This window comes from Triturus cristatus, chromosome 10, assembly GCF_964204655.1.
Source record: "Triturus cristatus chromosome 10, aTriCri1.1, whole genome shotgun sequence".
In the NCBI taxonomy this organism is placed as follows: Eukaryota; Metazoa; Chordata; class Amphibia; order Caudata; family Salamandridae; genus Triturus; species Triturus cristatus.
Window position 1 is genome coordinate 1,189,962,841 of NC_140593.1, and position 15,874 is coordinate 1,189,978,714.

The 15,874-nt window shown below is 50.0% G+C and overlaps 1 protein-coding gene across 2 annotated transcripts in view; it reads left to right on the plus strand.

Moving 5' to 3' along the window:
• LOC146797002 (uncharacterized) overlaps nt 1-15,503 on the plus strand; it is a 126,073-nt gene extending 110,570 nt beyond the window's left edge. Inside the window, exon 8 of one of the 2 annotated variants that reach the window (XM_085629596.1) lies at nt 14,698-15,503. In XM_085629596.1, coding sequence (XP_085485722.1) covers nt 14,698-14,822 — 125 coding nt within the window. In that variant the 3' untranslated portion in view covers nt 14,823-15,503. The remainder of the gene's footprint in view (nt 1-14,697) is intronic. The other variant, XM_085629599.1, reaches the window with a different exon arrangement.
• The last annotated feature ends 371 nt before the right edge of the window (nt 15,504-15,874 follow it).

Sequence of the window (15,874 nt, forward strand, 5' to 3'; positions counted from 1 at the left end):
TGCCTGGCAAGTGACCAGGTAACCACCTCTCGATCACACCACAAATCCCGCCAGGCATGGGGCATGATTGGGAAGTGTGAAAAGACATGGCCATTTTTTTCTTTCGTCAAATATGCTTCTACCAGAGCTCAGAACATTTTGAACTTTAATTTTAGAAAGGTGCTTAATTTGTGAGAAAAAAAAAGAAAATAAGTGCCGGGGCTCAAAAGTGTTCTTTGTAAGCGCCTCCAGCATTCCTGAATGCCGAGGTTGTGAGATATAAAGGTGCCAGTCCTGATTCACCTCATGCCCTCTCTTCCACCCCCCCCACACTTCCTGTCTCTCTATCCCACTCCTGAAGGTTCTTTTTCACCCATGCTTCTCGCTTCATCATTGTTTTCCTCTTTTTCTCCTCCTTCCCTTCCCTTCCTCTTTATCCCACTCCTGCAGGTTCTTTTTCTCCCATGCTTCTCGCTTCATCATTGTTTTCCTCTCTTTCCCCTCCTGTCTTTTTATCCCACTCCTGAAGGTTCTTTTTCACCCATGCGTCTCATTTTATCATTGTTTTCCTTTTTTTCTCCTCCTTCCCTTCCTCTTTATCCCACTCCTGAAGGTTCTTTTCACCCATGCTTTTCACTTCATCATTGTTTTCCTCTCTCTCCTCTTTCCCTTCCCTTCCCTTCCTCTTTATCCCACTCCTGAAGGTTCTTTTTCACCCATGCATCTCGCTTCATCATCGTTTTCCTCTCTCTCTTCTTTTCCTTCCCTTCCTCTTTATCCCACTCCTGAAAGTTCTTTTTCACCCATGCTTCTCGCTTCATCACTTTTTTCCTCTTTTTCTCCTCCTTCCCTTCCTCTTTATCCCATCCTCTTTATCCCACTCCTGCAGGTTCCTTTTCACCCATGCTCATCGCTTTAATTTCCTCTCTTTCTCCTCCTCCTCATGCTGTCTCTTTATCCCACTCCTACAGGTTCTTTTTCACCCATGCTTCTCGCTTCATCATTGTTTTCCTGTCTTTCTCTTTCTCCTATTTCTGAATTTCTTGTTTCTTGCTCTCGTTCAAAGTCTGATGAAAAATAAGGTCCTATCCTCAAAAAATGTGAGCCGGTGTCCATCACCTTCAACCAATGGCACAAATTAACAAGCATTGGCATAGCCAATAGGTCTCGCTTTTGGGACCTTATAAGTACTTAGTTATGCAGCACAATATCCTTGGTGCAACAACATCAACCGTTGCATGGCTAAACCCTTATAAGGTCCCTAAGGTGAGACCTATTGGCTATGCCAATGCTTGTTTATATGTGTCCCCTTTTCACCTCGAAAAAACTTTGTGGAGGTAGAACACACCCCTCCTTGTGACCAGTGTACGTTTTAATTTCTAAGTTTCACAAGTTAAATGTTACCTCATGTAGCGATTGGCTGGCACTGTCCTGCGATCTGCTTCAGACGACGATGAGAGACCTGAATAATACACTAGAATATCCCCAAATGCCTGAATTGTACACACTCCCAAGCCAGAGCGGGCTACGGAGAACGCACTAAAGGCTGGTCACCCTCAGGGCTGGTGGAGCTGGAGAGAGTCACTCATATGATGGCTCCCTCTGCTGTGCCACTGACTCTGGACTCAGTACTAGTCCTAAACCGATATCCAATCAGAGCCTACAAGAATGGTCTTCGTGTTAAAATGCCATGTCCTCTATGAGACATCCGTAAATGCATGCCACCTTTGTGGGGAAGCACGCACCGGCTGCTATGTCCGCTATGAGACATCTGTAAATGCATGCCACGTTTGTGGGGAAGCACTCCCCGGCTGCTATGTCCTCTATGAGATATCCGTAAATGCATGCCACCTTTGTGGGGAAGCACGCACCGGCTGCTATGTCCGCTATGAGACATCCGTAACTGCATGCCACCTTTGTGGGGAAGCACTCCCCGGCTGCTATGTCCTCTATGAGATATCCGTAAATGCATGCCACCTTTGTGGGGAAGCACGCACCGGCTGTTATGTCCGCTATGAGACATCCGTAAATGCATGCCACCTTTATGGGGAAGCACTCCCCGGCTGCTATATCCTCTATGAGACATCCGTAAATGCATGCCACCTTTGTGGGGATGCACTCCCCGGCTGCCATGTCCTCTATGAGACATCCGTAAATGCATGCCACCTTTGTGGGGAAGCACGCACCGGCTGCTATGTCTGCTATGAGACATCCGTAAATGCATGCCACCTTTGTGGGGAAGCACGCATCGGCTGCTATGTCCTCTATGAGACATCCGTAAATGCATGCCACCTTTGTGGGGAAGCACTCCCCGGCTGCCATGTCCTCTATGAGACATCCGTAAATGCATGCCACCTTTGTGGGGAAGCACGCACCGGCTGCTATGTCCGCTATGAGACATCCGTAAATGCATGCCACCTTTGTGGGGAAGCACTCCCCGGCTGCCATGTCCTCTATGAGACATCCGTAAATGCATGCCACCTTTGTGGGGAAGCACTCCCGGGCTGCTATGTCTGCTATGAGACATCCGTAAATGCATGCCACCTTTGTGGGGAAGCACTCCCCGGCTGCTATGTCCTCTATGAGACATCCGTAAATGCATGCCACCTTTGTGGGGAAGCACTCCCCGGCTGCCATGTCCTCTATGAGACATCTGTAAATGCATGCCACCTTTGTGGGGAAGCACGCACCGGCTGCTATGTCCGCTATGAGACATCCGTAAATGCATGCCACCTTTGTGGGGAAGCACTCCCCGGCTGCTATGTCCTCTATGAGACATCCGTAAATGCATGCCACCTTTGTGGGGAAGCACTCCCCGGCTGCCATGTCCTCTATGAGACATCCGTAAATGCATGCCACCTTTGTGGGGAAGCACGCACCGGCTGCTATGTCCTCTATGAGACATCCGTAAATTCAGGCCACCTTTGTGGGGAAGCACTCCCGGGCTGCTATGTCCGCTATGAGACATCCGTAAATGCATGCCACCTTTGTGGGGAAGCACTCCCCGGCTGCCATGTCCTCTATGAGACATCCGTAAATGCATGCCACCTTTGTGGGGAAGCACTCCCCGGCTGCCATGTCCTCTATGAGATGTCCGAAAGTAAAGACGTTGCACGAGGACAGGATGGTGAACCCGCTAAATGCAGACAACAGAACATATCTGTTGTCACTTCATTTTACACATTCAGAATTCAAGTTCCAAGATGATTCTTTTCAAAGTAGCGCCTTTAGTATTGTGAATACATCACAGTATCTTCACAAAAGATGCCATTAAAACCATGAAACTGCCTTTGAGGAGAACATGTATGAAGAGAGGGGCACCAGGGCTCAACAGGCAACATTAACAAACACAAAGATCGGGACCGACAAAACATTCACTCCTTGCCGACAGTATAAGAGCAACGGGTGCATGGGAGGCGATGCATTCTGCTGATAGGCACTACTTTTATGAGCACACGAAAATGTAAACTTCAAAGCAGGATTAGAATTATTTTTGCAACATTGCATGTGTTTCAGCCCCATGGTTCATGCTGCTCCTATGAATGAAAACAAGGAATGGAGTAGGATACAAAATGCACATAGTAGTAGCAGCGTGTGGTCAGAAAGGCTGCACTGCGCACAATATTCCCTCTCAATGACATGTCTTCGGGATGCGTCCCCTGTACGGTGTGCGTGTCGGATCAAAGCACGAAAACGCCGAAGGGGATAGGGGATGGCCGAGGAGAGTTATGTCCTCTCTGCTGGGCTGCAGCTTCCCGTCTCCCGCCTGGATCACTAGCAGGGACATGGGTGACCCGGCATAGCTGCTGAAAGTTTGGCAGCAGTCTGCCTGGGCAGACTACAAGGAACAGAAGGGGAGGTGTGCAGTGCAGTGTACGTGGAACAAAGATGAGCCACTCATATTGGGAGACAGAGCGCACACGAGGCACACTGATCTTCCAGGAGTAACAGGTTTCACTCCAGATCACACTACTGCGAAGGAGCAAAAATGGTCCGAGTGTTCACAAAAAATACAAAAGAACCGAATCTTTGACAACAGTTTTTTGTTGTTGCACACACTTAAAAAGTGGAACAATAAATGCTTGGCCAACAAGTCAAAGACTGGCATGAAAGCCCTGGTACTTCTTTTCAGGTAGCAGGCAAAACAATCCCGGGAGTTGTGTGCGCGCGCTAAAAGAAAATTAAAAATGTGGAAGGTAGCCAATAGGTGGAAGGCAGGAAATGCAGAGACGTAACCGGGCACAATAAAGTTAAAAATGGGAAAAAACAACCTCACGTGACCGCACAACAATGTCCAGAACAACGTTGACGGAGGAAGCAATCTAAGGGTGAAAACACGGGCACAGGCCCCAAGCAGGAGCTGCAGAAGTCGAGGATACTGGTAAATCCATGCGGACGTAAACAATACGGTGAAAAGGTTAACGACTAGTGTTTGCTTTTAAGTCCGAAAGCAATTTGCTTTTGAGTGCAAAAGTAATAGAGGTTGAGGATTTAGGATCAAAAAACGTAGTCCGCCGTATGCAAAACAAGATGCACGGCCGCGAGACGGGCTCTGTGGCGGGGGGGGGGCTGTTAACTGAGAGGGGGAGCAGGAGGTGAGCCTGCGAGTGGTCCACGCTGCAAAAGTGAAAGTGATCGCGAGCGATGTGCGCGCACCATGACGAGAGAGGAAAGCCAGATGGCGCCTCTGCTCGTCATTGTGTGTGTAACCGCACGCTCTATGCCACCCCAAAAGCTGTGGTCGGACTTTTGAAAGCCCACTCATTAAATGTCTCGCCAAAGCAGCGCATGTGCTGGCTCAGGCGAGAATTAAAAACACTTGGACAGAAACAGTAGGGGCGACATAGCTCATAGTAAGCCATGGTAATGTTCAAGACTCTGCAGACCCATGAGATGGCCTGTTGCATCCACTGCTAGAATTACGCAAGTTGTATTTGTTGCACATTTGCGCATCAGAGGCCTTCGGCCACTGATTATGTAAATATGAATTTAGAAATATTTTTTTCCCGACAACTGTTTGAGTTTGTTGAACTCAGAATGAAAAAAGACTTGAGTTGTGGTGAGGGTTTATAACTGTTTATTTTCTTTAATAATAGCAGACCAGGCTGCTTCCTCGTGGGGTCATCTCACTAATACAGTTAGCCAGTCTTGGGTGTTTGTCCACTAGAACTTTGCAGTCTGGGACTTGCAGTTACACTTTCCTAATTTTTAGGGCTCGCGCCCTGCGTTGCAGAGCGTACCACTGCTCGCGCAGGCGAGAGCCCTTTTGTCCAGGGTTTGAAAACGGACCCTGGAATCACACACGCTCGTGGGTGTGCTTTTCCTTTTGGGTTCCACTATTGGGCTTTGATTGCGTGTTTTTTTTTAACAGAGCACGCAATAGGCCAAAGGCAGGCGCATTGCTCCGCCCATGGCCTATTGGTGTCTGTTACGCGCACCAAAGCCCATGTGGTTTCAATTATCGTGCCCAGACACGGGCGCGATAATTGACAAAACATATGGTTAGCTGTGGCGCACGCGCACCACTAGCGGGCGTGATTTGTTTTTTAAATAGCGATCGCTTTCGCGATCGCTTTCAGTGCCGCTTGTTTTTTAAGTTGCCAGGTCTGGAAACAGTTATTAGGGCGGGTATACACTTCCAGTGGTTGTAGAGAGTGAATTTTCCATTACCAAGGTAGCCGTGTATGGAATGAGATAAGTTGAGCACATTGCCGCTGTTAGATTCTGGGTCCAGTTCAAGCTGGCTTGGCAGAGCTCGTTGTAGTGTTCTAGGCCACGCTAGGAGATTGCTGTTAGTTAAGGGAGTTTGTGACCTTCTGTAATAAGACCTGCTCCATCTGTTAATACACCTCCGTCTCGCCCGAGCCTTCTCCTTACTCCTGCGAAAACGATAAAAATGCTGAACAGATGTTAAGTGGCGAACGGGGGACAGAGAAGAAAGGAGCCGAAGAGGAGAAGGGGTCAAACTTTGCTTGAATACGTCATAGACCCACGATGAGAGTGCTATGACAGGCCATCAGTCCAGGAGGCAGTGGCAGACAGCGGGGTGTTCCCGCGCAAGACCAAGCGTGTGGCGATGCGGCGCTAGTCAGAGGCGGGGTGCCGGTGAGACCAGGAGTGTTAATTGACAACGGGTGCTGGTGTGGTCAAGCATCATGTAAGTGTGGCATAAGGCCTTAACGTTTTTAGGTATAGCCTACTAGGCACTGCACGTGCTGTATGTTGCAAGATGTATAGTCAGTCTACAGTGGGCATATAGCTCCCCGTTGTTTACCATTGGTTCCCTGTATTGTCACCACTCTCATTTACTTGCTTCAGCTTGTGTGCTTTACTTCCTCTTCTTGTGTTTGTCCCTCTCCCGGGGCATGGATATATTATTTAGGGCTTTCCACTGTTTATTTTTCAAGCACTACTTTTTTCTTTGTTTAAGCACTCCATGAGAGTGCATGTGTTTTCCAGCGTCTCCCTGTGTACTTCTCTTCTTCCCTATGTGCTCTATGTTGCTCTCTTTCACCCTTTAGGTTTTCTCTCCCCCCCCTCCATTATTAGAGTTTGAGCTACTGGGGTTACATTATTTAGCAATGCCAATAGCTCAAACTTTAATAATGTGAGACCTATTGCATTGCTAATGCTTGTTAAATATGATATGAGTGTACCAGGATACAAGGTAGGTGAGACTGTCTGAATGTGCCACACTCGAAAGAGGGCACGTTGACATTCGTCACAGATGCAAGATTTTACCCCAGACGAGCAGATATGGTATGGGCACTCCAAGAGACTCCGTGAACACAAGAAATTATTCATAAATGACAGCGAAACACTGTAAGGAGGACATGGATGTTGGTTCACCAAAATGGCAGGATAGCAGAAGTGACTTCACCTGCACACACTCAATTACATCAGAAGGTTTCCCTTCTATCATCCTTTACCCATCAACAGTCCCCTCCCCCCCCAGGTCTGGACTGGAAACAAAATTCATCTCTGGCAAAAATGTACAAACCCGACCCACAGTGAGGGTCCCTAAGACTAGATGGGGGTCGCGTGGACTGGGCCGGCAGGTCTTTCGGGCTCTCAGCCTTTTCCCAGTGGGCAGCAGGCCAGGGAGTGCTCTCGGGTTGCGTGGACAGGCCCGGCAGGTCTTTCGGGCTCTCGGCCTCTTTCCAGTGGGCCGCAGGCTAGGGAGTGCTCTCAGGTCGTGTGGACAGGCCCGGCAGGTCTTTCGGGCTCTCGGCCTTTTCCCAGTGGGCAACAGGCTAGGGAGTGCTCTCAAAGCACAGTACAGCCATGATCGGACCATGTCCCCCTGGACCCATTCTATTTGTGGCCTCTTGCAGTGCGGGCTGATTCTGGTTTCCACCTAGTCCCGCTTCTTGGGTCATGGATCCACTCAGAGACGTCTTAAGGCATGGGCAGAGTGGGCCCCCATCTTCCAAGGGGCCCCTGGGGAAAGTAAACGTTCTCCTGCTCTAGTCTATTTCTATAACTCGGCCTCTCTCCTTTTCTCTGCCTATCTCAACCTCTGAGTACATCTCGCTGTGCCCAGTGCAATCCTAAAGATCCTTTGGGTCCCCCTGAAAGACACATTTCGGCTGTTTTTAATGAAAACCCCGTTTCTTAAAGTTTGTTTGGCATCAGGTAGACTTCGATTTTCAGATAATGCGGTTGTGGACAGGGACCCTAAAAATCCTTAGAACGACGCTGACCATGGAGGCTCGTCTGGCTCCTGGTTTCGCCCCTTAGGCTTCCAATGAAATGCCAGGGTGGCGCCGTGGCCACCCCAGCTCTCGGCGTGGCCTGACCATCTCAGGTCATGGGCAGAGCAAGAAGTGGAAGCAACAGAAAGAAACATGCCTTTCAGAGCCAAGTACCATTTCTGCTTTTTCTGCTGCTTTTATGACCCCCGCCCCTGAGATCAGGGTCCCCAAGAGGCAGCGCTGGGTGTAGAAGCTGCTTCTACCCCTCACTAATTACCAGGAGAGAGGAGTTTCCCCAAAGTGTTTAGACTTGTTGCATCAGTGCTTAATTTGTGCCGGTGGTTTCTGGTGCTCAGCACCAGCACTTAATTGCCAACACCTGCGCATGTGACAATAGGTGACAAGGTGGCGCTGTCTGGCTAATTTAGAGATGACCACAACCAGTCAATTATTCATTCAATATACACTAAAATGAGTATTACCTGCCGCCCAAGTCATTCTTATCACTTCGGGGGCCTGGAATAGTCGGAACTGTCACACTTGCAGGAGTGTGATGGCTGGTAGCGGTGTTGTTACTATCATTGGCAGCGCTGGCAGGGGCAGAGTGTGGAGCAAGCTGCAGGGGCCTCCTGACGAGAGACCTGGCACTTATTTTCACAAATTAAGCGCTGTGTAGCATTTGAATAGTGCTTTGATGCCGCTATTCCAGTTGGACTAGCTGAATGTAGTGAGTGGGAGTCCGTTCGAGCGCCGCCGCCCCCCAACCTGCACTCCCAGGCGTAGGGCTTCCCTGTACCCACTACAGTGAATGAGATGCCCCTAAGAGAGGGTACGGGCAGGCCGACACCCAAGCCATGGGGTCTGGGCTCGAGCTCTCCCTGCCAAGAAATCCCGGCTGCACCGGGAGACTGGAAAAGCACGAGGCTTAGTTTGACCCAGAGGTCAGAACGCAGCAGGGCGCTGTCAGCAGAACCCGAGCGCCTGCCCCCCCCCCCCCACCCCCACCCCTGCTCACAGACACTCTTACCTCTCGCTAGAGGCGGCTCTTGCTGCGGTGAAGTGTAAATCAGGGGTGATAATTCAATTGCGCGCGTTAAGTGCTTCCGCTGTGGTGAAGGGGGTGGAGGGGGGGGGGGGGGCTCTCTCTCTGGTGGAGGAGCAGAGACTCCCGTGGAATCAGCAGTCTGTGCGCTATGATGACCTCACTGTAAAGTAGTGGGCTCTCGGCCCACATACTTAGAAATAATGCACACACACACACAGTAGTATGGTACTGGTAAACTGGCCCAGGGCACGTGCGCCTGGCCCCTTTCATTAGCAGTGTCACATGACCGGTGACGCCTGTGATGGGTGGGTGTATAGTGTAGGCACAGCTCAATCCTGAACACCAGACCGTGTCCTGCAGGACACTACATCCCTCCCAAACTTAAGTGAAAAAAAGATGACCAAGTCCAACCTGTAGGAAAGAACAAACAAACAAAAACATCACCACGGAGTCTCTTCAGGCCATTTGCCGGGCAGTACTAGATCTCTTGACCACCTGACCTTGAGGTCTTAGTCTCGCTCAGCATTGTTGTTCTCACGGTGTTAGGGACTATTTACATAGTTCAGTGGGGGTTGTATCCGGAGCGGTGGATATCTTTGAGGGCGCCTGCAAACCTGCAAAGACGGAGGACGCCATAGATGAATGGGCGTCTTCCTTAAAGGCCCAAGTTCATCCGAGTGCCTGCTGGTGGAGCAGCTTCAGACTTCCCTCTCCTGCCAGGACTCCCCTCTCACAGGGATCCCCATGAGGCCCTGTGCTGCCACAGGACTGTGCGGGGACTCTCGTGGGCCGCGCGAAGGCTCCGCGGAGGAGCTGCCAATAGGACCACATCCGAGTAGCTCTTGCAACCTCAAAGGGTGGTTGTCTCAGGGTTTGTGTGCTTTGGCCATCCAAACTCAGGTGCACGGGTTTACGTCAGATAGTATTTGGAAGACCAGTCTCTGTCTACGACATCAGTGCTTCCTGGTGTCTGTCATGGAGCTGCTGCAGGCGCATCTCTCATGTCAGGATTCCACTCTCACAGGAATTCCCTTTGAGGCCCTTGCCCCTGGATTGCCACAGGACTGTGTGGGCTGTGCGGGGCCTCTCGTATGCTGTGCAAAGGGGTCGCTGGGGAACTCCCAACAGGACCACGCCCAAGCCTCGTGCAACCCCAAGGGTGGATGGTCCAATGGTCGCGTATGCTCTCTTTGGCAGGCCTCAGGTTCACACAGGCACACAGAAGGTTTCAGGTGTGGCCATCCTCCCACAGCGCCAGGGATAACATGTTAGCCTCTGGTTGCTTTGCAGGCATGCATCCCCACTCTGGTGGTGTGATACTCCTTAGATGACTTATGGTGATGCCCCTGATAATGATGACTATATTATCACTGGGCACAAGCCGTGTTGCAGGTGGCGACGTGTTGCTCGGTGTGAGGACGCATGTCGCTCTTCTTCCTTCCTCCTGCACATCTGTGGTTCTTGGGATTTTCCATGTGACGGGTCCGTCACACACCTTTCTCTTCTCTTTTACACTGTGGAATCGTGCCACTCTCATCTCCTCTGCCACTCATTCACGACATGGTGTCATGCCACTCTCTTCTGTCTTCCGACCAGGCCTCTTGCGGTGGTGCTGTCTTCACCAGGACTTCTCTGGCCGCTTCCTGTCTGCAGGACTTCGCTCTTGTCCTGTCGATAGGATGTGCTTCATACCCTTGTGGACCTCTCGCAGGCCCTATCCCTCCTTAGGGACCTTCTTGGTGCTCCACTCCGTGGATGGAGTGTCACCTTTCTTCCATCTTCTTTGCTCGTGGGCATAGCGCTGGAGCCTCGAGCCTGTGTCATTGCGGCGCCTGCTCCTGCCTCCGTTCAGGCATGCTTGGTAGGGTCAGTCAGTTTGCATGACATGCCCCATGCAGGGCCAATGGTTGCCATTCTGTGCAGCGGGCAGCGGGCCGGCTGGCGCAGCCTCTTTCATTCAGCATTGCTTCTTCTTTTCGGAGAGGTCTCTCTCTGGGGCTCCTGCCTGTGCTATAAGTTTCTGGGTACAGACTTTGCGCTCTTAGTCCTTCTGACACGTGGCGTGCCCGTTTTCCTGGCTTGCGGTGGTAGCTGTTCACCACTGGTGACATGCAGTGCACTCTTCTCGCTTGCGGTGGCATCAGACAACCACTGGGTGTTGCACACTCTGCGCATGTTCTTATAGTGCTTTACGTGGGGCTTGCTGTCTTCTTAGGCTTTGCTGCTCAGGGCTTGGCGGTCTCTTGTTCCATTACCTTGACTTTGACTTGACTCTTCGCAGCTTTGGGCTTCTTGTCGGGGTCAGCAGTCTCTCTGTACAGGGGTTCTCAGTCTTACCCTTTTCAACACTAGGCATCCCACCAGGGGCATGTGGCGCTCTCTCTGAACACTCCTTTGTTGTAGCTGCGAAGAGCGCGGGGCGCTGCGGGTCCTCCTTTCCTTTAGGTGCTTGCCACTCAGTCACATGGCAGCCTCAAATGCATGCTGTCCTGCAGGGTTGTTTTGCCCTTCACCAGGGCCGGACTGGCCGTAGCGGGTACCGGGCAATCCCCCGGTGCGCCGCACGGGTGGGGGCTGGTTTTGGGCCCCTGGGGGCCTTTTTTCCTACAAGGCAGTTTTTGCAACATAGCTGCAAAATCGGCCCTGTAACAAAATCAGCCGAAAACCGGCCCTGGCCAAGAGCTCGGCGGCGCCCCCAACCCCCCGGGGGGAAGGGGAGGCCGAGCACTTGGCCAGGGCCGGTTTTGTTTCCCAGTCCTACCCTGCCCTTCACTCGTTGTGGACAGAGGACGGCCGGTGTGACACAAACACACCTTTCTATCACTGCTGCACGCAGGGCGAGCAGCCACCAGGGGGCCTTTTGATCCTCTCATCACTTGTCCTGGCTTCACTGGGGTACTTAATTTGTGCCTTCTGCCTGGGGCAGGGACACTGCATGCCTCTCATTTGCATTTCTCTTGCAGGGCAGCTGGGGCTCATAACCTGCCCAATTATCCTCAGTTGGGGTTTGCCTCACAAGCGTCTTTCTCTTCCTTAGGCCAGGATGCGGTGCAGAAAATTACCGCTAGGGGTGCTGCATCTTCTTTTCACATGCAGCTCCGCTGAGATCGAGATCCCGCGGGGTGTGGGAGAGCCAGTGCGGCAGGGTGGGTTGCTTTTGACCTGAACTCTGCCCGAAAGGGGTCACCACACGTGAATCCCACTAGGCCACGGTAGCCTTCTCATTACTGTGGGCCATGATTGATGGCGCTTTGGGCGTCTCTACAGTCTCTTCGGCATACGCTGGTTTAGGCAGGGTCGTGGGGGCATTGCAGGCTGTCTGTGACCCAGGGCGGCTTGTCTTTTATTACCAAATGTTATTCCCCTGTCGGGCTGCCACATGAGTGGGCTAATGTGGAGGCCGGGTGGGGGAGAATGAACCATCACTAGCAGAGGCGCAACTAGAGCCAAATTTCGGGAGGGGCTACTAAAAAATTCGGGGGGGGGGCTGATTCTGGCAGCAATATGCAGAGTGAAGATGCAGGGGCTCTAAGAAGGGGTGAACAACAACAAAGCCTCGTTAGCAAGTAAATGATCTTTTAAAGACCTGTGAAGTACTCAGGGGCGGCTGTGTGTGTGCACTGGAAGCTGCCTCAGCCCGGGCTGGCACACACGAGGGGGGGGGGGGGGGGGGTTGACTGAAGCCCTTTGAGCCCAATGGGCGTTGCACGCATGATCACTAAGTAGTGCCGCAGCTGCGTGTCTGCGGCCGCAGCAACCTCTCTGGTTCTGCGGGTGCTACAGCTCCAGGTGTGGAGGCTTCACACCGTACTGGTGGGGCCTCGCATTCAGCCCTGAACCTCTCCCCTGCAGGGGCACAAACAGCTTCCGGCAGAAGGCTCACTCGGCGGGACGTCCACCACTGGCCTGAAGCTATGTCCCCTCTCTAGGCTGGCACAGAGTTCTGGTGCTCGTGCAGTGGGAAGCTCCCACTGGGCAGCAACACCTCTTCAACTGCCCTTCGCGGTGCTCAGAAGGTAGGTGGATGCGCGATGCACTGCTCACTTGCAGTGGGTCACTCACCGGGTATCTTTACTCCGACCCAGTCTTGCCTCGGGTGCTGGCAGCAGGTGTGGGGTATATCAAGAACGAACAGGGGGGGCGTAATGGGCTTTACGAGGGAGGTCCAGCTGAGTATGCCCTAAAGTATACAAAAAAATATAACAAAGCTGTTCCTAAAGGTGGGCGAGACAGACCATGTAGTATTCAAGGGAGGTTTTTAATTTTGGATATTGTGGCCCTCACACAACCATCAGGATGTCGTGGATCACGTACCCCTCAGGATGTATCGTGTCATCATCGGGCTGCTCCTGCGTCGAGTCGGCTGGTGCAATACCCGACGGGCTCTTGTTTAGGGAGCACTCTTGTGGAGATCTTTTTATCCAATGCAGCCGCTGGGTGAGGTGGGAGTGTGGGGTTCTTTAGTGATGTAGATGAAAGACAATAATTATTAAAATAGGGTTCGGAGTGCTTTTCTCAATCAATTTATTAGGAAGCCTCCTCGCCTAATTAAAAACTGTGAGGTTGAGTGTTGGTAACTTAGAGTGATGGGCTAGGGTATCTACACTGCCTCATTGGGGTCGACATGTTTCTCGCTCTAGTAGAGGAATACTCTGGCGATTCTTCAGGACCAAACAAATTATTCTATCTACATTTGAATCTACACTGTGTATCCTAAATAACAGTGAGCATTCTCAAAATTTAGCTGGTATTTTACCTGCAGCTCGGTCTACCTGTGGAAGAAGAGGAAGACCATGGTGGTTATAGAATGCGTGTAAACAATCCCTGTTTATTTACATGATGTGTCTTGTGAGCTATTGAGTGCAGCTATGGTGATGGTGCACTCTATTCGTGGTGAAAAATTATATATATAGTGAGCATGAGCCACGTGAAGTTATCAAGTTATCACTCTGACAGGTGATAAAATATATATTTTAAAATGTTAGTAGAACTTATTGGTGGACTTACCCTAAGAACTCCATAGGATAGTACACTGCAGTTCCTGGTAGGCTACGCAAGGAGTTCCTCGCGTTCTGTAATCATATAGTGAGAGAGCTAGTGGATCGAAAATGGTTAAAACCACAGTACTCCAGGGTTATGTAAGCCCCTTCTTTTATTTCTCCGAGAAGCAGAGCAGCTGATTGTTAGCCCGCCACAGATACGTTGGACGCTCGTGACACAAAGTGCCTGAGTGCAATTGGCAACCCTGAAGCCACCCCGGTCCACGGACCAAGATCCATTAAAGATTGTAGCTCGCTACGAATCACTTGAGTCCTTTCCACCGACTAACACCTCAAGCAGAGGTTGGACGCTTAATACGCCTATTACTCTTGGAGTTTTCTGACTGCATTTAAATTGCAGTGAATACTGGTCCTGACGAGGGTCCCAGGAAGAAAAGGGATTCAAAACCCGTAGACCTTATAATTTATGGCCAATCTATTAGTAGAAACTTAAAAACAAAGATCAAAGTCCTCAAAAGATACAAAATACTGTCCATGTTGATGGCCGTTTTTGTTTTATGTATGCAATATCACTTAGTTTGTTTTTATGTGACAAAGGATATGAATGGGTGTGAGTGAGTTTGAGTGTACAGAAAGCTAGTGATGTATATGTCAATATTGTTGTATAACGTTAAGAGGTGTTTAAAAAGTTCAAAAATTCATGTTCAAAAAACAATGTGGTTATTACTATGAGATGTGGTATTAGGGTTATGGAATATTTGTTGTAAAGAAAAATTTAATGTAATTCAAGAATTTGCTGTTGATTAAATCTGACTAAAAAAGTAGTCATCAGTGGTATTGTTTCAATCAATACACGCAGTAAAAAATGTTGTTGTAAGTTAAGTGCAGCACTGGCACACTCTTTGGTATTTGCTATTATTAGGCTAGGCCTTGCTGTCATTAAGCCACAACCCAAGACTGTTTTTTCTATCCTGTGTAGTCATTCATCTGGAACACATTGTGATGGCTGACCAGGAGGAACCTGAATGTGTAATGGCCAAACAGAAGGATCGCTTCGTGAAGTCGCCATGGGATGGAACGAGCCACACAAAGGAGGGACAATAACATGTGAAAGACCAATAAAAAGAAAGCATTTCAGAATGCCACAGAAAACAACCAATGGCAATCAATGGGCATGCCAAAAGTCCACAGAAGAGATACAACATATCTTGCAGACAGCGCATGTGCTGTCTAGGCTCGACCTACAAATAGTAGTGCCTGAAAAATGAGCAGTGGAAGGAGGCTAGTAATTCGTCCATGCTCCAGGGAGAGCCACAACCCACAAAGAAGAAGGAAGTCTAGGGAAGCTGATGAATAAGCAGCAAGCAAATGAAATAGCAATGAAGCCAACCAGTGGTAAGCAATGGAAGGCTTCTAAGCCACCTGTAAGGTAATAAGTCATCGTACAAGAGAGCCCATGTGCTGTCTTAAGTGGGACCCAAAAAGTGCAGGGGCCTAAAGTTTTTCCTAGAAGCCATCCCTAATATTGCTAAGGCTGCCTAGTCTTGATTCCACGGCACACCTCTTTCTTCTACCACCCTTCACTTACTGTCTCTATCGCAATCCTGCAGGTGGTTTTTTATTATTACTGTTCTCCCTTGCCACTGTTTTCGTATCGTTCTCCTACCCTTTTGTATAATGAGATCTGCTTGTATCGTTCCATTGCATAATTCTGAAAAGAAATTAGAACCACAATTAAAATCATTACTGTGCCCAAAAAAGCATCGTAATGTACCCACAACCCTTTGTAGGTCTACCTACTAGATATATTATGGGCGTACCAAGAACATACAGGAGGTTGTAACCTGCCAATTACTTACTATTGGCTGGTTTACCTGTCAGCTGTCATTTTCCTGCTTCGTATTTGTGTCCCAGCTTGTCAATCTTGTGTTTGTCTCTCCCATGGAGCAGTGCCTCTTTACCATCACTTTTGACTGTCTGGCTTCTGTGCTTCCAGTGCTTGCTTTTTTTCAAGCACTTTTTTTAACTTTTCGGTTAAACACTCCATGAGAGTGCATGTTTTTCCCATCTGTCTGCATCATGAACTTCTCTCCTCAATGTTCTCTGTTATCTGTGTGCTTCGCCCTGCCCCCCGCTCCCCATGGTGCACTCGCCCT